This window comes from Chlorocebus sabaeus, chromosome 2 (assembly GCF_047675955.1).
Source record: "Chlorocebus sabaeus isolate Y175 chromosome 2, mChlSab1.0.hap1, whole genome shotgun sequence".
NCBI lineage: Eukaryota > Metazoa > Chordata > Mammalia > Primates > Cercopithecidae > Chlorocebus > Chlorocebus sabaeus.
The window spans coordinates 6,979,113-7,002,660 of NC_132905.1; the positions used below are offsets into that span (position 1 = coordinate 6,979,113).

At 51.7% G+C, this 23,548-nt stretch overlaps 1 protein-coding gene across 1 annotated transcript in view; it reads left to right on the forward strand.

The window, feature by feature from the left end:
* Positions 1-21,939, forward strand: part of BMP7 (bone morphogenetic protein 7) — a 98,694-nt gene extending 76,755 nt beyond the window's left edge. Inside the window, exons 4-7 of the mRNA XM_008013385.3 lie at positions 6,543-6,740; positions 15,645-15,721; positions 17,383-17,493; positions 19,583-21,939. Coding sequence (XP_008011576.1) covers positions 6,543-6,740; positions 15,645-15,721; positions 17,383-17,493; positions 19,583-19,732 — 536 coding nt within the window. The 3' untranslated portion in view covers positions 19,733-21,939. The remainder of the gene's footprint in view (positions 1-6,542; positions 6,741-15,644; positions 15,722-17,382; positions 17,494-19,582) is intronic.
* Positions 21,940-23,548: the final 1,609 nt, after the last annotated feature.

The following is a 23,548-nucleotide window of genomic DNA, read 5'->3' on the forward strand; positions in this document are numbered from 1 at the left end:
GTGAGCAAGCTTTGGAGCCAGCATTAAAGCTGGCTTCTGTGTAGGAGCAGTGGGTGAAGGAGACCATCCTTTCCCTGAGGTGTTGAGCTTGGAGGAGGAGGAGGGAAGTATGTGTGAGGGTCCCAGGGAGGCCGGCCCTAAGCATGGTGGGGCCTGGAGGAGGGGCGGGCAGGAAGGGACATGCTTCTGGACCACCACTCTCTCTACCAGCCCTGTTGGTTCCCCACATGGCATTCAGAATGGGTCTCCTACCACAGAACCCTGGCCACATCGCCCCCTGCCCAAATCCCTCGCTGGGTTGGGAGACCCTGCATGACCCAGCCCCTACCCACCTCGGCCTCACCCCCTCGGGCTGCTTGCTCCTTCTCTCTGGCCTCACCCCTTCGGCCTCCTTAGTCACTCTCTCTGGCCTTACCCCTCAGGCTCCTCATTCACTCTCTCCAGCCTCTCCCCTTCTAGTTCCTTGCTCACTCTCTCCAGCCTCACCCCCTCGGGCTCCTCACTCACTCTCTCCAGCCTCGCTGGCCTCCTCACTGTGCTGAAACACACTGTATTTCTCATGAACCTGGCATGTGCCATTCCCTCTGCCAGGAATATTCCCTCCCCAGGCCTCCCACGGCTCACTCCGCTCTGTGCTCCAGGTGCCTCCCAGACACCTTCCCCACTGTGCCCCACTGTCGTGTCCCTGCTACCCTGTCCTGGGTCCTTCCTAGTGCTTGCCACTATCAGACACAGCACTCTACACCCCTGAGCCGATCTCCCTCTCCAGTCAGCTCCCTGGGTGGTCGCGTTCTCGTTCACCGATGTGCCCCAGCCTCTGGCACATAGTAGGTGCTCAAGAAATAGTTGCTGAATGAATCAATGAAAAAACAAGTTAGTCATTCAAGCCTGGGACACAGAACCTACATTAGGAGAAGAGGATGAGGCAAAGGATGCTTCTATCTCAGCGTTTCCAGATGCGAAGCTCCTCTGTGGCCTCCAGGGAGGAGGCCAGTGCGTGTTTCACTGATGTAGAAATATGTCTGCAATATATTACGTAAAGGGCAGAGTTATATGAAACAGGATTGATGGTGCAATCCCAATCACGTGGAATCGCACCCTGTGTCTGCGTCACGCATGTGTGACGGGGCAAGCCTCACGGGTGCGGGTGAACTTAGAAGGGCCCTGTGCTGGGTTTGCTTCTGCTGTCCCTACCTTGAAATGATGAATCACTTTTGAGCAAGAGGTCCTGTGTTTTCATTTTGCACTGGGCCTGGCAAATTGTATAGCTGGTGCTGGCGCCTGGAGATGGATGGGAGGTCGCTGCCCGCAAATGGGCTCTGAGCAAGACGTTCCAGGGCCTACGTTCTTCTCTGTGATTTCCTGTGTTTGCAGTCATCAGGTATTGTTTTCGGAGCCCCCTGTACCCCAAGAAAAAGTCAGATAACTGAGTTTAGAGTATTTCAGTCCAAATTCTTCCAAATGACTATAGTCAGGCATTTGACATTTCAAGGAATACCAGGGACAAAAAGACCTAGCTGTTGGGAGAAGTTGTCCCCTCCCAACCCCTGGGGTGCTGACCTCCAAGCTCATGTGTAGGCCCCACGCCCTTCTGGGGAGCCTTGATCCTAGTTGAGTACCAACTGTATACCCAGACAGAAGGGAGGCCTTGGGTGTGTTTGCAGCACGAAGGCTTGTGGCCGTCATGGCAGAGAATGCAGGCTTTGGTTTTGACAGACCAGGGTTCGAATCTTGGCCTTGCCATGGACCAGCTCAAAGGCCTTCCTCACTCAGTCTTGCTCCTCCTTTGCAAAGTGAGCTTGCGGCATCTCTTTCCCTGGGGCTGTGTTGAGGATGGGGTGGGCCGTGAGCTCCCAGTCTGCTGTTGGTGAGGCAGGCATTTATTCATTGAGTATATAGCCAGACCCTGTGGTAGGCATCCTTACAGTTATTCATAAAAACTGTCCCTCTAAGGCACAGTGAGTGGGTCATTCCCACCCCTGTTTTGCTTTTTAGTTTTTTAAAAATGTGAGATCTAATTTTCCTAACATAAAACTCACCATTTCAAAGTGTACAATTCAGTTATTTTTTTTTAGTATATTCTCATTGTTGTGCAGCCATCCCATTGTCTAATTCTAGTACATTTCCATCACTCCCCCCAGAATATCCCTTAACAGCCACTCCCTGCTACCCCAACCCCTAGCTCTAGGCAACCAGTCAACTACTTTCTATTTCTATGGATTTACCCGTTCCAGAAATATCACAGAAATGCGATCATTCAATGTGTGGCTTTTGCATCTGGCTTCTTCCGTTTGGTGTAACGAGTTTAAAGTTTGTCCGTGTTGTAGCATGGATCAGAAAATGACTCCTTTTTATGGCAAACAATATTCCACTGTATGGATACACCGTATTTTGTTTATCCCTTCATTAGTTAATGGACATCGAGTTGTTTCCACTTTTTGGCCACCATAAATCATGCTGCCGCCAACTCTCGTGTACAAGTTTTTCGTGTGAACCTGTGTTTTCAGTTCTCGTGGGTACACACCTAGGAGTGGAATTGTTGGGTCACGTGAAGACTACATATTAAACCCTTTTTAGGAATTGCCAGTGTATTTTCTGTATCCCTCTGTTATTGTTGAAGGTGAATAAGTGTCTGCCGTGGTGTTGTTCAGCCTTTAGGTTAAAATCCTGAACCTTTTCCCAAACTCGGTGACAGAGGGGAAGATTCCATACCTGCCCTCAGAGCACCTGTTCCATGTCAGGTGCCAGATGGCTGGCACCATGCTCCCTGTCCCCAAGTCTCTAGGAAAGGGACAAGAACAACCCAAAATACCAGTTCAGACTAAGCAGTCAAAGGTTTTTCATCTTAGTGGCTGGGGTGAGAATGCGGGCTTCAGGGCTGACTTGATCCAGTGACTTAGCAATGTCGGGAGAGACCCGGTCTCTCTGCTCTGCCTTCTACCAGTGTGGCCTCTTTGGAAACGTGGTCACCTGTGATTGCCAGATGGTGGCCGTTTCTGTGGCTGCATCCATCCCTCCTCCCTCAATCCTGTTGAGAGAGAGAGAGAGGGCGGGGGGAGGGGATGGGGGGCAGGCTTCCTTCTGGACACCAGAGTGGGAGGCTTCTTTTCCAGAAACCTCCAGGATACCTCCCCTTCATTTATTGGCCAAAATGGGTCATGTGCTCATCCCTGAACTAATCACCATAGCCAGAGGATTAGTTGCCTTTTATTAAACCACAGGCCCCTCCTCTAAGGCCAGCGTGGAGGCTGTGTAAGGCACAACTGCCTCAATGAAAATCCGGTTGGCTACCAAGGAAAGGGGGGACAGATGTGTCTCATGGCATCATCCCCATTTTACAGATGAGGAAATTCAGGCCCCAGCATACAACTGGCCTCTCTCAGCCCACATAGGCTGGTTAGCGGCACATGTGGCTTTAAACACCCTTGAGACCCACTCTTTGCCCCTCTGTCCTGACACTTCTCAGCTGAGGCTGTGGCTCCCTGGATGTGGCTGTCCTTGTCCTGACAGCTGCCCAAAGCAAGCCAGACGCCTCTGCTCAGAGGCGCAGAGAGTTTTTGCAGCGCGTGGATTTGAGGTATCTGGAACAGCATCAGCTTTTCAGGCCAGGCATTTTTATTTTGCCCTAAAAGCCTTCTAGGGGGGAAACACAATTCCTAGGGGCTCAGCTTTAATGGTTTCTTTTATAGAACCATTCAAATTATAGATGGGTGAACTCGGGGAAACCCCGCTCAAGAATGCAGGGAAGCTGAACGTTAAAGGGGGTTAAGGTAAAATAGTGGCGGGTGGGGGGAAAGTTGTTCTTTTAAACATTAGTTGTTAAAAAACCAAAGTGAAACCACTGGTGCCGATCTGGTCCTGGGAGGCTGGGTTTCTTGACTTCTGGCCCTTCTGGGGGACTCCAGGTGAAGTTAATTCCAGATGTGAGCGGGCCCCTCACTTGCTGGCCTCTGACCCCTCCCACCCAACTTGGGGGCACCGTATCTGCAGAGGCTCAGCCTCCCAACTCCCTGTTGTCCTCATCTGGGTTCAGATTCTGATTTGTGGCTTCCAAGCTGGGTATCCCTGGGTGGGTTATTCAGCCTCTCTGAGCTTGTGCTGTCATGTGTGTGAAATAGGCTTTGTTTCCACTGGATGCTTTTTTTGTTTTTTGGCTTTGAAATACTCATCACCCCCAGGCATGGCATTACATATATATTGCCAATGACCTCACCATCGTCAAAGCCAATGGAGAGAGAGTGTGTTCTTGGGTCCATCTGCAGAGCACAGGACATGGAGTTTGCTCCCTCCACTTTCCTCCCCTGTTTTCCGGGACCCCATACCCTGCTGGTGTCCCCATTCTTCCTGCCCAAGCTTCTTTCAGATCCTTCCTTACTGGGTACTCCTGCACAGTCTCCACTGCATTCTCCTGACCTCTCAGTGGAAGACAGAGGCCACCTAGGCTCAGTCTTCACATTGCTTCTCAGGCTGCACACTTTCCCCAGGTGAGCTCATCCAGTCTTCTGACTTTAAATCCCATCTCTGTGCTGGGGATGCCCAAGCTTACATTACTATCTGGACCACTGCCCTGAGCTAGCATTTATTGAGTACTCAGGGTGTGCAAAGCTCTGCCCTGAGCTAGCATTTATTGAGCACTTAGGGTGCACAAAGCTCTGCCCTGAGCCCCAGCTGTGCATTAAGTGACAGAGGCAGGGCTTTGAACCCAGGCGGTCTGGCCTGGGCCTGGCTGCCTCCCTTACTAGCCCAGAGCTCATCTCTTCCAATTGATCAATTGATCAAGCCTAGGCCAGACACCTAGGCTTAGGTGTCTGCTGCCCACCTGACACCTTCCTTTTGGTGTCAAGTAGGGATTTCAGATAATATCTGCTAAACCAAACTGCATTTTGTCTTCTACCCTCTATTTCCCAGCTTATGCTCCATTGCCTCAGTTTCCCTACCTTGGTAAATAGCTCCTCCCTTCTTCCAGGGGCTTGGGCCAAGAGCATGGCAGTCTTATGAGACTCCCCTTTTTCTCACACCTTTTATAATCCCTCCCCAAATTCAGCCCTAAATCTGCCACTTTCCTGGTTTGGAGGCTGTGTTCTCGTTACGTGAGACGTCACCTTTGGGGGAAACTGGATGACGGGCACTTGGGAGCTCCCTGTACATTGTCTTTCAACTTCCTGTGAATCTGTAATCATTTCAGAGCAAAAAGTTAAAACCAAAATAAATTCTAAAGGTGGATTTTAAAAATGAACTCTTGAGGATCTGGCCGTTTCTCACCAGCCTCCCTCCCCACCACCCTGGGTCCAGTCTCACGTCACCTCCGACCTGAACCATTCAGTTGCCTCCACCTGGTCTCCCTGCTTCCAGGTTGACCCCTGCAGTCGGGTCTCCAGGGGCAGCCTGAGTGACCTTATAAAAACCATGGAAAGTCCCACCCTAGTGGTTCTCACTTCTTGCAGAGTGCCTTGGTGTCCTAACCAGGGCCCTGGATGTGAAGTTCCACTCACTGGGTGGCTTGAAACAACACGGCTTTATTCTCTCACGGTCTGGAGGCTAGAAGTCCAAAGTCAAGGTGCCACAGGGTTGTCCTCCTACAAAGGCTCTAGGCAGGAATCCCTCCTTACCTCTTCTGTCTTCAGAGGCTCCTGGTCATCTTTGGTGCTTCATGGCCTCTGTCTTCCCCGGGCTGTCTGCATCTGTGTCTTTATGTGGCCTTCTTATGGGGACACTAGTCACTGGATTAAGGCTCATCCTAATCCAGTATGAGCTTATTTTAACTGACGACAGCACATCTGCAAAGACCGTGCTTCCAAATGAGGTCACATCCTGAGGTTCTGTGTGGGTGTGAATTTTAGGGGACACCAGCCACGCAGGACACTGGGCTGAGGCAGGTGCTCGTGTTGCCCATAGGACCCAACCTGATTCGTGCCCGTTCTGCCCCTCCCAGTTGTCTCTGCTATTCGCCCCTGCCCCTTGAACACGCCCTCCTCGCTCCTGCCTCCATACGTTCACCTCTGCAGTTCCCTCTGCCTGGAATACACTCTTCCCAAACATCCACTGAGCCCCCTCACTCACTATTACCCAGATCTCTACTGAGATGGCCCCTGTAGTCATTAGGGTTGTTTGCAGTTGCTCCCACCTTTTTGCAGTTGCTCCCACCTTCCCTGGCACAGAGCAAGATTGCCCCCCAACTCCCTGAAATTAGGCAGGTACCACGACCTGCTTTGGCCAATGGAATGTGAGTGGCACTTATGGGGTTCGCTGGCTTGCCACCTTCCGCAGCCCTCAGCCTAGTTCCCCACCCCTTATATTTCCTGCCTGCCTTCCCCACTTGCATGGAAACCCAGAGAACAGGACATTTTCTTGGCTGCTCTCGCAGTTGTGTTCCAAGTTCCTTAAACAGTACCTGGCCTAGAGTGAGTACTCAATAAATACTTGCTGGATGGAGGAATAAAGAGTTCATGAATGAACCGGGAGGCGTAGCGTCTCTGCAGCCCTGTCCCGCTCGTGGCCCTCCTGTAACTACTCTTCTGTGCACTTGGCTGCTTCCTGTCCAGGGCAGAGCATCAACCCCAAGTTGGCGGGCCTGATTGGGCGGCACGGGCCCCAGAATAAGCAGCCCTTCATGGTGGCTTTCTTCAAGGCCACGGAGGTCCACTTCCGCAGCATCCGGTCCACGGGGAGCAAACAGCGCAGCCAGAACCGCTCCAAGACGCCCAAGAACCAGGAAGCCCTGCGGATGGCCAATGTGGCAGGTACGCCCAGGTAGGGGGGATCACAGACTCACCACAGGAACTCAGCAGGGCCCCAGCGGGACCCAGCAGGGGACTGACTCAAAATCCATTCAGGTGCTCGCCAGATGGCTCAGGAAGAAAACCCCCAAATCCTTCCCTACACAGAGCATCTTAATTCTGTAAAAGTAATAAACTAGCTTAGAAATGCAAGTTGCAAAACATTAGTATAGTACAATGCCAAGCGTGTAGATATTTAAATAGAACAATGGCAGTGCTTGCAGCTACACAGAGATGAAGGAAGACTCTGAAACATGGATGGGAAGACCCCCGGGGAGCTTACCCCATGGAAGGAGGGGGAGGAAGAAATGGGGAGGTAGATGAGTTTACTGTTTCTTTATTTTGTAAAATGAAACATATTTTAAATTCATGGCAAACTTTAATACTTGATAAATATATATGTATATATGTATATTTGTATCTATGTATATATGTGTGTGTGTATATATATATGGGTTTTTTGTTTGTTTTTTGAGACACAGTCTTACTCTGTCACCCAGGCTGGAGTGCAGTGGTGCGATCTCAGCTTACTGCAACTTCTGCCTCCCAGGTTCAAGTGATTCTCCAGTCTCAGCCTCCCGAGTAGCTGGGACTACGGGTGTGCGCCACTGTGTCCAGCTAATTTTTGTATTTTTTTAGTAGAGACAGGGTTTCACCATGTTGGCCAGGCTGGTCTCAAACTCTTGACCTCAAGTGATCCACCTGCCTTGGCCTCCCAAAATGCTGGGATTATAGGCGTGAGCCACTGCACCTGGCCAGGTGGTAGGTGTTTAAAGAATATATGATTTGTGCTACTCAGGAGTCTGAGGCAGGAGAATGGCATGAACCTGGGAGGCGGAGCGTGCAGTGAGCCAAGATCATGCTGCTGCACTCCAGCCTGGGCGACAGAGCGAGACTCTGTCTCAAAAAAAAAAAAAAAAAAAGAATATATGATTTGCAATACTTTTCAGTTTGTTTGAAATGTTTCTTTACAATAAATTTTTTAAAAATTAAAGCTAATATTTTCATTGCAAGCAAATCAAACATTAACAGTAAATATAAGTAAAGTTAACGCATTGTGCGAAGGAGACTTCCAGGGGGTCGCACTCTGCAGGTCCTCTAGAGCAGACAGCTTTTAGCCCATCATGTTGTGTGGTTCTTGAGGCTCTGAGGTAGATGGCCTCCCACTCACAGAGAGGAAAACTGAGGCTCGAAGAGGGTAAGTGGTTTGTCTAAGGGCATGGTGTAGGTAAGTGGCAGCCCTGGGATTGGGTCTCTGGGGTCTGGGTTGTCCCTTGCCCCAGGCCCTCTTTCCTGTCGGACGTTGCCAGGGTCATCTGCCTGGCCTGGATGAGCTTCAGTGTCCCCAGCAATCCCACTGAGTGCTTTCTGACAAGTCACCAGGCATTTGTGGGGCCCCCACAGGAGCCTGGCTTTGTCCCGGGCACTGGGGCTGTGGCTGGGGTGCAATCCCTTTCCCCATAGGCTGATTGGGGAACCGACATTGACAGCCTGTGGTGGCCTGCGGGTGCTGGGGTCCCAAGAAGGTGCATTCTGGTTTTGGGCTTTGGGGGTGGGCTGGCCTGGACCAGCGCTGCTGGCACTGTGGGCGTCTGTGGACAGCCCTCCCACACTCCTTGCCTGGCTCATGCCCCCTGCACATGCAGTGTCAAGTCTGCCAGAAGAAGCATCTGGACTCCTCCCAGACCAAAACCAAAGTTTCGAATCAGTGAACCTCACAACCAACCATTTTCCAGTGGACTGGAGGGGTGACACCGCCCCCAGATCCAAGGAACCCAGTTTGCTCCCTATCCCCAGTCCCATCCCGCCAGCCAGGGGAGCTGCTGCCTGGGGGTGCTGTTTCTCTGGGTCTTCAGGAAGCCATTTGCAATGAGCAGAGCAACAGCCTCTCCAAGATGCCAGTGTCTTAATCTCTGGAACCTGTGAACGTGTCACCCTCCAGGGCGAAGGGGAGTTAAGGCTGCCCTTGGAATCACAGGTGCTAATCAGCTGGCCTTCCAATGCGCGGGCTCTGTGTAGCAGGGTGGCCCTATCAGTCCTTAGAGGAGAGAGCCTTTGCGAGCTGTGGTTGGAGCCATGTGAGCACAGAGGACAGAGGGGTGGAGATGAGCGGGGCCACCAGCCCTGTGATGCAGGTGGCCTGGAGAAGCTGCACAAGGCAAGGGAGGGATCCTCCCCTAGAGCCCCCAGAAGGAACCCATCTTGCCCACACTTGCATTTATTTACCTGCTGAGACTAGTGTTGGACTTCAGAGCCACAGAGCTATCATCCGTTTGTATTGTTTTGATAATTTGTTTGGTAATTTGTTAAAGCAACGATAGGAAAGAATACAGCTTTGTTGGCAAAGTGATTTTCTTTCTCTTTCTTTCTTTTCTTTTTTTTTTTAGAGACAGGGTCTTGCACCATTGCCCAGGCTGGAGTGCAGTGGTGTGAGCATGGCTTACTGCAGTCTTGACCTTCTGGGCTCGAGCAATCCTCCCTCCTGAGCCTCCTGGGTAGTTGGGACTATAGATGGATGCCACCACAACTGGCTATTTTTGTAGAGACAGGGCCTCCCTCTATTGCCTAGGCTGATCTGGAGCTCTTAGGCTCAAGCTATCCTCCCACTTTTGCCTCCCAAAGTACTGAGATTACAGGCAAGTTACTGCTCCTGGCCTCCTCAGCGTGCTTCTCTCATCCAGCTAAGGAGCTGGGACACAGCCGTCTGGGGGCCGGCTCAGGAGGAGTTGCAGCCTTCTTGGATCCAGGTTGATCACAAGGCAGAAAAAGGTCTGAGGTGCAAACCTGCCCTGCCGCTATATGGGAAGCTATTATCTGCTTATCAGCTCTGGGGCCTGCGGTTGGTCCCAGGAAGCACCCAAGGGGAGCAGGGGGCTATCGAGAAAGGTCCTGGTGAGAGGACAGCAGCAGCTCCACCCCCAAACTAACCCTCTAGTGCCAATAGCTTCTTCCTCCTCACCTAGCCTAGCTTGAAATTTATGTTCATTTTACTTTTCAAGGGAGAAGGCAGGTCAGCAGTGTTGGTGGCCTTTTTCAGACAAGGCTTCCTGACCCCTGGCAGATGTCCTGGGGCCCCCAGATGGACCTCAGTGCGTCTGTGTGGCCCAGAGTGTGTGTAGGGATTCTGTGTATTTTCTTTTCTGGCAGGTGGATCCATTTTTCCAGGTGTCTCAAAGGGGTCTGTGGTCTCCCAAATCAAAAACCAACTGAATTTCTTCATTTGTATTTAAAGCCTCTTTTATGCTGGACTCTTGAAGGCTGGGGTTCAATGCTGAACACCCACACAAAGACTGCCCTTAGGGGTGTTAATTTAGGACAGGAAGGAGGGGGTTGCCATTTACATCCATACATAGTAACAGGCCCAGAGTCAGGGTGGTGCCCAGGGAACCCAGCCCATCCCGAGGGGTGCAGACAAGATTTTGTGGTGAGTGAGCTGAGAGCTCTGGGCCCAGTGGGTGCCCATGAGGCCAGGCTGGTCCGAAGAGGTTGCTCTGGGCTGTGGGACCTGCAGGGGCAGAGGCCTGTGCTGTGGGGTTTCCTGGAAGCTTTGGGGAGCGGGGAGGAGGCTGTGGGGGCTGAAGCAGGGGAGGGGAGTGAGGGTGGTGAGTCAGGCCTTCTCTTGAGAGCCTTGAATTTGAACTTCATGCCAAGCATGTTCAGAAGTCTTTGCAGAGATTCAAGCTGGGGTGTGCGGTGCAGGTGATAAGATCATTCTGGCTGCTCTAAGAAAGGTGAGGAACAGGGTGGGTGCCGAGGGGGTGCTCGGAGCCTGGAGACTCCCTAGAGGATTTTTACAGATCATCCAGGCAGGAAGTGCAGCAAACTCCATCCCGGCGAAGACTTCCATGTCTTGGAGCTCCATCGGGTGCACGCACCTGGGTAACGAGGGGGAGAGGAACTAGGCCTCGCAGGTTTAGAATTCAGTCTGATTTTCCCCACCACCTCCTCATCAAAGCCCCCCCAAGTCTCCATTTACACAGCTCCCAGGACGGGGCTCTCACTGTTTCCCGTGGCAGAAATTCATTGCTGGGAACCTGCCTCCTTCCCGCGGATCGCTCGTGGCCCTGTTTGAAGTTCTTCTAAAACCTGCCTGGAAGTTAAGAAAAAAGTAAACATAAAAAATACCGAGGCCCGGCTCCCACCCTAGGCTTAGGCCAGAGTCCCTGAGTGTGAGTGTGAGTATGTGTGCCTGTGTGCCTGCCCCTTTGAATCGCTCGTTCCCCTCCGCGCCCCCACCCCCGTGATGGGCTGGAGCCCTGCCGTGGGGCCACACAAGTTGAATCTCGGCATCCTTGTGTGTGCCGGGGCGGGGGCACATGCTCTGGCACGCTACCCCACGCGGAGCTCGCTTTCCTGCCCACCAGTCCCCTTCCCCGGGGCTTCACGTGCTCTTCAGATGGTGCGGTTTGGGGTTGAGAAACTGGGTCCCTGCACTTCCTTCTCCCCACCCACGTTTGGACCCAGCTCCCTGGTAAGCAGCCGCCTTTACCAGATGACCCGTGGGGGCGGGAGCTGAGCCTGAGCACCAGTCCTGACTTGTCTGCGGCCCAGGCAGGGGGTTGAGGAGGTGGATGAATCCACGGTGCTGGCATCTGGGCTGTCTCCTGCTCAGGTTCTGTTGCTTTGGGGCGGGTGGGGCAGGCTTGGAGGAACAGGAGAGCTGGGAGTCTCTCTTTTGTTTCCTTTCCTTGCTTTCCTGCTAATAAGTCCTAAGGATACACCGGAGCTCCGGCCACTTTCTGCTGGGACAGCCATCATCAAAGAGCCTTGGAAGTACAGAGCAGGGTCTGGGATTCTTGGTGGCAGGGCCAGTGCCCACGCCTCACTCGCACACCACAACTAGCTTCATGAGCTGTGCTCAGCCTTGGTCTGTTTGGCCTTGGGTTTGAACTAAGTTATGCCAAATGTTGTGGCTTTGCTTTAAGACAGGGTTGGGGAAAGTAGCACTCAGGCCACTCCTTGCCCCTCTTGTGCTCATGACAGACATTGCTAATAGATCATGGCCCCTCCTGTGCTCATGACAGACATTGCTAATAGATCATGAGACTTCCTTCTGACGGAGCCTGCATGCAGCTTCAGAATCCTCCTTGACTCAGGACACCAAGGAGTCAGCAATGTCTCTGGCTCCAGCTAGCAGCTTCACCCGACACTTCCTTGAGCTGAGGGGATGTTCCTTCTCCTCTGCCCTGCCTTCTGCCTCTCCATAGGGAAGAGGGAGGAGAGTTGTGGAGGGGCGTGGCTACCTGTGGCCCTGGGCATTGCTGCAGCCACAAAGGCCATCTTAGGTTTCTGCTTGGCGTCTGTGTGTTCTCGAGGGCAGGCTGTAGAGTCCAGCTGTTTGGGCTCTTCCCTGATGGTTCCTTGACCTTGACCTTCTCATGTTGAGGACACCCTGGCCCTGGGGAGGTCCCTGCTGCCCCAGAGCTGATTCTCTCTCTCCCAGCCCTGCTACTCCCCCACTGAGGGTGGGGATCAGGGGCCTCCGGGCTCCCCCTGGCTACCTCCATCCACTCTGAGCACCCCCTTGCAGCATTGAGCCTTGGGGGCTGGTTCCAGCCACGCTGATCTTCCCTCCGCCCATGCAGTCTGCTGACCCAGGCCCCAGCTTTCTCATTCCTTGTGGGGCTCAGTGCCTGCTTCCGATCCTCTGTCCGATGCTGCTCCAGCGGCCTCAGGCATGGAGGGCGCCTCGTCCCCGCTGCTCGGCATCCTCATCCAGGAATGCCTCGCCCTCGGATGCCTCCCCACCCTCCTATCTCACTTCCTTTTGGTTCTTATCCACACGTCACCTCCTCAGAAGAGCGCCTGCCGGCACCCCTGCAGCATGCCCGCTCGATGCAGCTCTCCTGCCTTGTCTTCCTCTGTAGCCCTCATCTCCGTGTAAGTCATGTGCACTCACTTACCTATGACCCGCCTCTCGTTCTGGAAAAGCCCCTGAGTGGCAGGCCTTTGCTGTCTTACACCCGGGACTCATCTCATGCCTGTACACTAGGAAGCAGCCCCTAGCAACGGCTGAATGAATGACTCCACCAGGCATGCAGGCCGTGAGGGCAGGGCACCCAGGGCAAGCGCTCCCACCCCACAGCCTGGAGGCCACCTGCCCCGCCCCAGCCTTCACAGAGGTCACTTCGCAGAGAGTCTCGAGTGTCTCCTCAGGACCAGGTCTAAACACACGTGATTCGGTTATAATCAATTAAATGTCATTTCCTCATTGGTGTGCATATCTTTCCACATTGCTTTTCTGAACTATAGATACATTTTATATCTATATAAATAGATACATTCAAAAATGGCATTTTGGAGGCCTAGGCGGGCGGATCACCTGAGGTCAGGAGTTTGTGACCAGCCTGGCCAACATGGTGAAACCCCATCTCTACTAAATATACAAAAATTAGACGGGCATGGTGATGAGTGCCTATAGTCCCAGCTACTTGGGAGGCTGAGGCAGGAGAATCGCTTGAACCCAGGAGGCAGAGGTTGCAGTGAGCCAAGATTGCACCACTGTGCTCCAGCCTGGTCAACAGAGCAAGACTCTTGTCTCAAAAAAAAAAAAAAAAAAAAAAAAATTGCTGATGAAAACAAAAGCAGCCTGCTTTTCAGTCCCCAGCAGGCAGCATGGTGCCCCTGTCTCAGCCTGAGCCTTGGGGGCCAGTTCCTGACTCCTGTACTTTCCATGCTGTTCTCCCCTCTCCTGCCTCCTTCCTCCTCAACACTTCTTTCTCCTTCTTTCTGCTTTCCACTCTCGCTTGCTGTCTCTAGCCCATTTCATTCCAGAATTGTTCTCAGTCATGGGGTCGCTAAGGCGGCTGCACACTGAAGGTTTCCAGGACCAACAGAATGTCCAGTCTGTGTCTGAGGAGGTGTCCTAATTTGCAGTGTGTGGTCCATGGGAGGCTAGCTTACTGCACCACTCCTGTCCCACTCATTTTACAGATGAGGAAAGTGAAGCTCAGGGAAGGGAGTTCAGCGATGCCCTTCTTATCTTACCATTTCTCATTATCCTAGAAATCATGCAGATAGAATTCTTGTGAATCAGAGAAAAGTCAAAAATTGAGTGATGTTCCACTCTTTGATATATACCCTAATGGCATGTAGTGGGTGTGGAGGAAACAGCCATGCATTCAGATAGTTAACAGGTGTGTGTGTGTGAATGGAGAATGTGTGTAGTTTTAAATTTCCCTAACAAGTGGGCTACAAGAAGAATAAAATATGAAACTGACATGAACACTCAAGGTTACCCCAGGAGGTATAGGAGCTCTCTTCATTTTGCAAACCAGGAGTCCAAGATCTAGGAGAGCTGGGGTTGGACTCCATAGCTGGAGCAGTCCCCAGGACCTGGTCTTGACTCACAGGTTAGACTCCACTCAGAGGCTGACTGTGCTCCAGGGTCTGCACCTCTAAGGGCGACACCTGAGCTCAAGCTGACCACCATTTTCTATGTGGGATGAACCTTCACAGGGCGGCCAGTTGGGATGGGTTGAGGGTTGGCTGCAGATATCAGAAACCCAAGTCAAATGCGCTTCAACCAGTACAAAATTCATCAGCCCACAGAGCCGAGATTGGGTGGACATTAGGGTTGGTGGATTCAGGAGCTCAATAGTGTCCTCCGAGCCCCAGCTCCTTCTGCCCCCACCCCACCATCTTCAGTGCTGCTTCCTCTCAAGGCCACAGCTGCAGTTGGCCATGGGGACAGCCAGGGGAGCTTCATTATTTTTTTGCTCCCTGGCAGTAGGAGGAAGAGAATGAATGTCTCCCCATGGGTCTTTCTTAGGAACGGAGGAACTGTTTTCCCGATCTCTTTTAGTTTGTGCTGGGTCACTTGCCCTTCCCTGAACCACTTCCTGACTCCTGGACAGGATGTGCACTGATGAGCTTAGCTTTGGGGATCCAATAGTGACTTTACAAAACCTCTTTGAGGAGGTGACATTGGAACCAAGGCTTGAGCCAGACACAACAAAGAATGCAGGAAGGGGCATGGCAGGTCGAGGAAACGGCACACGCAAAGGCCCTGCGGTGGGAGTGAGCTTGGTGTTTGATCAATCAGTTTTTAGAGCACACTGGGCCCTGCTCTGAGTATGACAGAGAGCCCCTGGGAAGTTGTAGGTGGAAGAAAGACAGGTCATGACTAAGAAAAAAGCAATCCCTCTGCCGTGGGGTGGAAGGAAGGTTGCAGTGTGTGTGAGAGAGAGAGACAGACAGAAACTTCTGCAGTGTTTACAAGTGCTCAGGCCCTGACCCAAATGCTTACAAACTTACATAGTTCTGGAAAATCCCAGTGTGTAATTTTTACTGTTCAAAGAAACCTCAGGAGTGTTTTTTTCTGAAAGGTCATCAGGTTTTGACTCTTTGCTGTCTCATTGCTTATTGCTGGTGGTGGTGATGGGGGCTTGTCCCAGGCCTTGTCCCCGCATCCTCTTGCCCCTGCAGAGGGATGAGTGTGTTGGGGCCTCACACGTCGAGGTCGTTCATAAGCAGATCTCTTTGAGCAGGGCCCCTGCAGTGGCACTGTGGGAGGTGGATGGGGTTTGAGTCCCTTATGGAATCCAGGCAGATGTCAGCATTTAAACAACACACGTGTATAAAAGAAACCAGTGTCCGCAGAAGGATCCAGAAAGTATTATGGGATAAGACTGCGTGAGAGAGGAATGGGGGCATTGGCACCTCCCTTAGTAGGGCATTTGCTGGGGGTAGAAATGAGTTTTAAGGCAGTTAGACCCTTGAACTGGCTTTTGAATCAGGAAATTTACCCCTCAGCCATCTGTGCTTGGTTGCTGTTCACATCACCGCCTAAGATGGAGGGAACTTTTGATGTGTGTGTGTTTCTTTCTCCTCACTGGGCTCTGCTTCTTCACTTCCTTGTCAACGCAGAGAACAGCAGCAGTGACCAGAGGCAGGCCTGTAAGAAGCACGAGCTGTACGTCAGCTTCCGAGACCTGGGCTGGCAGGTAAGGGGCTGGCTGGGTCTGTCTTGGGCATGGGGCCTCTGGCGTGGGCTCCCACGAGGCAGCGGGTCTGTGCTCGGTCCTATTTCTCATCTCTGCCAGTTAAGACTCCAGTATCAAGTGGCCTCGCTGCAGAAGGGGACTTGGGCTAAGGATACAGGGAGGCCTCATGAAGTCCAAGAGCAGAAATGTGTTTGAGACTTGAACTCGAACCAGGAACCCAAACACTTTGAACTCTGAACCCCATTCTCTGCATGCACATCATTCCCATCTGTGGGCTGGCTGCTTCTCAAGATGATGCCGGCCTGTGTATTTGAATCCAGATACCTGGGGAGCCATCTCCCCCTCTGCCCTCATCCCATTCCCATTCCCATTCCCACGGGAGGGATGGATCTGCCCAACTTGGTTCAGGCCATTGTTCCTGGACCAGTCAACTGTCTTAGGGATGTGGTCATGTTACTGGCACATGGCTGCCCCCTCTGGAGCCATCTGCATGGAGTGAGGCAAAAGGCAGGGGAGGAGTGAAGGTCATCTGATCCACCATGTGTCGGCTGTGAGCGCTGGTGTGATTCTCATTCAGCAATCGTGCAGCATCGCAGCATTCTGGGCCCTGTTCTGGTACCGGATTGGAGATGCAGCATTGCACATTGCAATGTATCTGCCCCGTGGGGCTCAAATATCCCTGGAGAGGGTATTGTCATGAGGTCATCAGGGCAACTGGTGGTATTCTACCCTCAGGGAGCTTGTAGTTCAGTGGGAGAGTCCAGAATCTTCCCTGGGGATTATGCCCCGACACACTCAGGGCGTGCACACACACAGCCAGCTCTGAGCCCTCCTGTGAGCCTGCCCTCGGGACTGATGACCACATCCACCCGCTGCTGGGACAGAACCCAAACTCCAGGGGCCTCTGCTGGAAGGTTCCATGCGCTTAAGCCTCACCGAGGAGTGTATTGATTATTGGGCAACGTTTCTGTGCCACGCAGACCCTAGAGGCAGGTATGGCACATGGATCCCTTCCTGACCAGTGTACAGACCTGTCTACACTGTCACTGAATTCTCATCCCGAGCCAGCATAGATGACGCCATTAGGAGTTATTAGCCTCTCTGGCAGGTGGGCACACCAAGGCATGGAGGTTGGTTTAAGGTGAACTGCCAGTGTATGACCACCTAGTGGCGGGTAGAGCTGATGATTGCCTCACACCAGAGGCTCCTTGCTGTGCCACCTTCTGTCCAGAAGACACAGCCATGGATGTCTGTTTTATGATCAGCCAAGCTCTGTGGGGCTTTCCTTCATGTTTATTTTATGTTTTTTTTTTTGTTGTTGTTGTTGTTTTTAGAAATGGGATTTTGCTCTGTCACCAGGCTGGGGTGCAGTGGTGTGATCATAGCTCACTGCAGCTTTGAGCTGTCTTCCCACTAGTCTCCCAAGTAGCTTGGACTGTAGGCCAAGACTGTAGAATGGTCCTCCTTTCCATTCTTGTGGGACCATGAGAGGCCACCCATTTTTCCTGCCGCTGCTGGGCCCCCTGCTGCTCAGAAGGCATGGCCTGAGCCTTCGTCCTCAGGTCGTGAGCCTGGCATGGTGGCTTCTGGCCAGCATGGGGGTTGGGATGACGTGGCTCAGGCCTTCCGCATGGTTTCCCACACTCTCTTCTCCTCTTCAGGACTGGATCATCGCGCCTGAAGGCTACGCCGCCTACTACTGTGAGGGGGAGTGTGCCTTCCCTCTGAACTCCTACATGAACGCCACCAACCACGCCATCGTGCAGACACTGGTGGGTGTCACGCTGTCTTGGGGTGTGGTTACCTGGGCCGGGCAGGCTGTGGGGCCCCCAGATCCTGCTGCCTCCAAGCTGGGGCCTGAGTAGATGTCAGCCCATTGCCATGTCATGACCTTCAGGGGCTCCTTGCCCCATTAAAAAACAAAAAGCAAAAGTTGTATTTTCTGACTGGTTTGGTATAAAGAGGAGTATAATCTTTGACCCTGAAGTACATTTATTTCTCCTAATTTTAAAAGTAACTGAAAGTTTTATGGGCTCCTTTGAGGATGCTTGTAGTATTGTGGGTGCAGGTTACTGTGCCTAACAGGGCCCTGCTTCATTTTCCTGTAGAGGAAACAGGTAAACAGATGAGAAATCTCAGCGAGGGGCAGACTGATCAGAAGCTGGCCAGCAGAATAATGGGATGGAGAGATGAGTGGGGACCCACGGGGCCATTTCGAGTAAAATTTCAGTGGGGTCACTGGGAAGATTCTGTGTGATAATGAGATGAACGTGCCCAGCACATGGCGACACCCAGTAGATGTTATTCCTGCTCTGCCAACAGCAACCATAGTGATAAGAGCTATAGGGATTGTGTTCTTTTGCTTAGAATCCAAGGTTCAAGGACGTTGGTTATGTAGCTCCCTGCCATGAACATCATCTGAACCTTTCCCGCCAACTGATCATCCACCCTGCCTTGAATGCTTCTACTGACAGAGAGCTCACTACTGGGACTACTCCCTCCTTTCATTTAGTAATCTGCCTCCTTTTCTTGCCCCTGTCCTGTGTGTTAAATCCTGGAGAAAAATCTCATCTATCCCTTTCATTTGGTTCTGCTCTTTGAGGGTAAGGGTTTTTGTTTCTTTGTTTGCTTTTTTAAGCATTGATTTTCCAAAGCCCTCTCTCCCCTCCTCAATTGTAAACTCCAAAGCCCTACTTGGGATTGAAGGTCCTTAGGCTGGAAAGGGAAGAGTCCTCCCCAACGTATTCCTTGGTCTGGATGTGCTATGCTGTGCCAGTATGCCCTGGAAGGTGCCAGGCATGTCTCCCCAGCCGCCAGGGGACACATCTCTATCCTTCTCCAACCGCTGCCTTTATGGCCCATGGAACAGGAGTGCCATCGTCCTGTGTGCACCTACTTCCATCAGTATTTCACCAGAGATCTGCAGGATCAAAGTGAATTCTCCAGGGACTGTGAAATGATGCGATTGTGGTCATTTTTCAAAGGAGACAACTGTCTTCTAGAGAGTTCTGATGAAATGCTTCCAGAGGAAATGAGCTGATGGCTGGAATTTACTTTAAAATCATTCAAGGTGGAGCAGGTAGGGAAGGGTATGGATGTGTAAGAGTTTGAAATTGTCCATCATAAAATGTGTAAAAAGCATGCTAGCCTGTGTCAGCGGTCACAGCCTGGACCCTGGGAACAGAGTGCCAGTCATTGATGCTCTTGCCTGGCACCTGCAGTTGCTGGAAACCCAGAAGTTTCACATTAAAAACAACAGGACAGTGGAATCTCTGGCCTATCTTGGACACGTGGCAGATCTGCTAATTTACTGAGCTCGGTTGGCTGCCATCAGCTTAGGTTGAGTGGCGGCCTCTTCCCTTAGTTTGCCTTAGTCCCCACTATTCCCTATTGTCTTACCATTGGTCTACTTTGCTCATCAGTGGCACTCATGTGGCACCCATAGGCATTTGAGTTTGTGTGTCCCTGGCCCACATCCTCTGTAAGGTACAGAGAAGCCCATGAGCAAGATGGAGCACTTCTGGTGGCTCCAAGTCAGGGACACTGTTCAGCATTCTGCAGTGCACAGGGCAGTTCCCCAGCAGAGAATTACCTGGTCCTGAATGTCGGATCTGGCCCCTTCCTTCTCAACTGCATAGTGTGAAAACCTCTATGCTTTGGTTCGCTTGTCTGCAAAACAGGGATAATCCCAGAACTGAGTTGTCCAGGTAAAGTGCTTAGAACAGGGAGTGCTTGGCTTGGGGAGTGTCACCTGCAGTCATTTATTATGCCCAGACAGGATGTTTCTTTATAGAAACGTGGAGGCCAGTTAGAAGGACTCACCGCTTCTCACCACTGCCCATGTTTTGGTGTGTGTTTCAGGTCCACTTCATCAACCCGGAAACGGTGCCCAAGCCCTGCTGTGCGCCCACACAGCTCAATGCCATCTCCGTCCTCTACTTCGATGACAGCTCCAACGTCATCCTGAAGAAATACAGAAACATGGTGGTTCGGGCCTGTGGCTGCCACTAGCCCCTCCGGGAATTCAGACCCTTTGGGGCCAAGTTTTTCTGGATCCTCCATTGCTCGCCTTGGCCAGGAACCAGCAGATCAACTGCCTTTTGTGAGACCTTTCCTTCCCTATCCTCAACTTTAAAGGTGCAAGAGTATTAGGAAACGTGAGCAGCATATGGCTTTTGATCAATTTTTCATCCAATGAACAAGATCCTACAAGCTGTACAGGCAAAACCTAGCAGGGGAAAAAAAAACACACATAAAGAAAAATGGCTGGGCCAGGTCATTGGCTGGGAAGTCTCAGCCATGCACGGACTCGTTTCCAGAGGTAATTATGAGGGCCCGCCAGCCAGGCCACCCAGCCGTGGGAGGAAGGGGGCGTGGCAAGGGGTGGGCACATTGGTGTCTGTGCGAAAGGAAAATTGACCCGGAAGTTCCTGTAATAAATGTCACAATAAAACGAATGAATGAAAATGGTTAGGATGTTACAGATATATTTTCCTAAACAATTTATCCCCATTTCTCGGTTTATCCTGATGCATAAACAGAAGCTGTGTCATGTGGAGGGCGGGGAGGTCCCTCTCCATTCCCTACAGGTTTCATTCTGAGGCTTGCAGAGGTCCAGTGTTTACCGAGGTTTGCCCAAATCCAAGATCTAGTGGGAGGGGAAAGAGCAAATGTCTGCTCGGAGGAGGGTTGTGTGTTGACCTTTGGAGGAAAAATATGTTCTGTTGTTCAGCTGGATTTGCAGTGGCAGAAATGAAACTAGGTGTGTGAAACACCTGCAGACATTTGGAATTGGCTTTTCAGCTCGCCCCAGTGGTAGTAAATCCATGTGAAATTGCAGAGGGTACAAGGACAGCAAGTAGGATGGAACTTGCAACTCGACCCTGTTGTTAAGAAGCACCAATGGGCCAGGCGTGGTGGCTCATGCCTGTAATCCCAGCACTTTGGGAGGCTGAGATGGGCGGATCATTTGAGGTCAGGAGTTTGAGACCAGCCTGGCCAACATGGTGAAACCCCATCTCTACTAAAAATACAAAAATTAGCTGGGCATGGTGGCATGCGCCTGTAATCCCAGCTACTCTGGAGGCTGAGGCAGGAGAATCGCTTGAACCCAGGAGGTGGAGGTTGCAGTGAGCCGAGATCACCCCACTGCACTCCAGCTTGGGTGACAAAGCGAGACTCCATCTCAAAAGAAAAAAAAAAAAAAGGAAGCACCAATGAAGCCTAGTTCTCCATGGGAGTGGGGTGAGCAGGGGTACTGCACATCCTCCCAGTGGACCCTCTGGTCTTTGTCTGCAGCGGCATTCCAAGGCTGGCCCTGGCAGGGGTACCCGTGGCTGTCTCTTCATTTGCAGACCCTGATCAGAAGTCTCTGCAAACAAATTTGCTCCTTGAAGTAAGGGGGAGATGGCATAATAGGAGGTCTGATGGGTGCAGGATGTGCTGGACTCACATTGCAAACAGAAGCCTTGTTGAGGGTAACATCCTAACCAAGTGTCCCGATTTGGAGGTGGCATTTCTGACATGGCTCTTGGTGTAAGCCCACCTTGCCTTGGCTGGTGAGTCCCATAAATAGTACGCAGTCAGCCTACGGCCACAAACACAAGGCCTGGGGGAGGGCTACACTGTCTACAAACGTTTTCCGCATCTGTAAAGGAAGCAAGGTGATCCGAGACTGTGGCCATGTGGAACCCGGTCTTGTGGGGGACTGTTTCTCCATCTTGACTCAGACAGTTCCTGGAAACACCGGGGCTCTGTTTTTCTTTTCCTTGATGTTTTTCTTCTTTAGTAGCTTGGGCTGCAGCCTCCACTCTCTAGTCACTGGGGAGGAGTATTTTTTGTTATGTTTGGTTTCATTTGCTGGCAGAGCTGGGGCTTTTTGTGTGATCCCTCTTGGTGCAGGTTTTCTCACCACTTACTGACCCAACCAGCCTCTGGTTAGCATCATTTGTACATTTAAGCCTGTAAATAGTTGTTACAAAGCAAAGAGATTATTTATTTCCATCCAAAGCTCTTTTGAATCCCCCACCCCTTAATCCCTCGTTCAGGATGGCGAGCTTGCTTTCCTTCAACCTGTTTGTTTTCTTATTTAAGACTATTTATTAATGGTTGGACCAATGTACTCATGGCTGTTGCGTCGAACAGTCTTTAGTGAAAATTCTGTATAAATAGACAAAATAAAAAGGGTTTGACTTTGCAATAAAAGGAGACGTTTGGTTCTGGTTCTTTGGCCTGTGTCTGTGTGTGTTGTGTTTTTCTCTCAGTTCCTGGACACTGAAGTTCTCTCACACTGCTGAGAGCTCCCTGCCTTCGCCTCCACCGTGAACACACTGTTTAGCATTCAGGCCTTGGGGGCAAGTGGGCGCTCGTCAATATTTGGTGCAGCTGTGTGGGGCTCTGGGCAGGAGAGATGGAACCAAACAACACATGTGAATTTGGTAGAGGCTCCACTACAAAGGTCCTTGATTGAATTACAGTGCAGCTGTCAGCAGCTGTTTCAAAGAGGCAGGGGGTAAATTAGCTGTGTTTACTGCTAACATAGTTGAAAGATTTAGTCATCCCAATAAAATAGAGGCAGCACAGAGAGAAAAAGGGCAGGAGGTGCACACCCAAAACTTTAAACCAGTGCCGGCCCCGGAGCTGACACTGTCCAGTGCCAATGATTGGGGCGGTTGGGAGCAGCTGCTGGAGCACGGCTGTGGATGTGGACGGCCCCCAGCAGGCCTGGCGGAGGTGCCTCGCCGAGCATGGAGCAGCACTCGGCCGTGTAGTGTGGAGCAGCATTTTGGACGCCTTTCCACTTTGAAGTGCACACTCAGGTCACCTGATGTCTGTTGTTGGAATCCCAGCCTGATACTTGGACAGGCTGTCCATTCTTCCCCTATTGCCCGAAATAAAACGGCTGCTCCTCACAAGTCCAACCCTTGTGATTTCCAGACCCTCCTGCCATTGTCCAGATGAGCAGTTTAGCGTTTGTTCTATTTTCCAGGCTGAAGACCAGAGCCACACACCGGAGGTCCAGATGTGGCCTCCACATGGGTCTGACTCCCTGGCATGGTGTTTATCCGTGTATTAAAACGTGCATCCATCGCCAACATGTTTTTGAGTATCAGAAGATGCGGGTGAAGAAAAACCCCCCAAATCTGGCTTCTCTTGAGAATCGGCAGGCCTGGCCACTCTGGGCCCCACACACATGTGGCCGCTCTGGGTGGCTGCAGAGGGACAGCTGGTGCTCAGTCTCTACTGCTCCCTATCGCCTCTCTTACAAAAGGGTGAATGTCAGTTGCTGTTTTTAAAATTGTAGATGCCGATTTATGTGCATCCATGTCCCTAATGTCCCTATTAAGAGCAGGAAACTAGAGGGTAGCCTGGGAGAGCCGGGCACTTTGGAAAGGACAAACATTATTTTGTCACCGCTGTCCCACTTTCCTGTTTGGCCCCCTGGGCAGGCCCTGCAGGCATGTGCGTCTGTGGCTGTAGCACCACAAATGGCCTCACCTTTCCTCTTTACCTTCCATCCTCCTGGTTTCCACCTCTCTTGCTCATTTCCCCCCTGGAGCATTTTCTTGTTGCCTCTCTTCTCAGTCCCGCTCACTGTCAGGCACAGAGAGGTGAAGGAATTTACTCAAAGTCCCCCAGCTAATAGTTACTGGAAGTGAAATTTGAACCTCAAAACCTGGGCTCAACCCCAGGCTTTCCTGAGCTGGAATCTCCCGGGGCTGCTGGAGAAACGTGGGCATTCCTGGCTGGCAGTTCTGAGCCTCCCAATGTGCGTCCCCAGTCCTGTGTGTCGGGCCCTGACGACTGAGTCGCTGGACCATTGCTCAG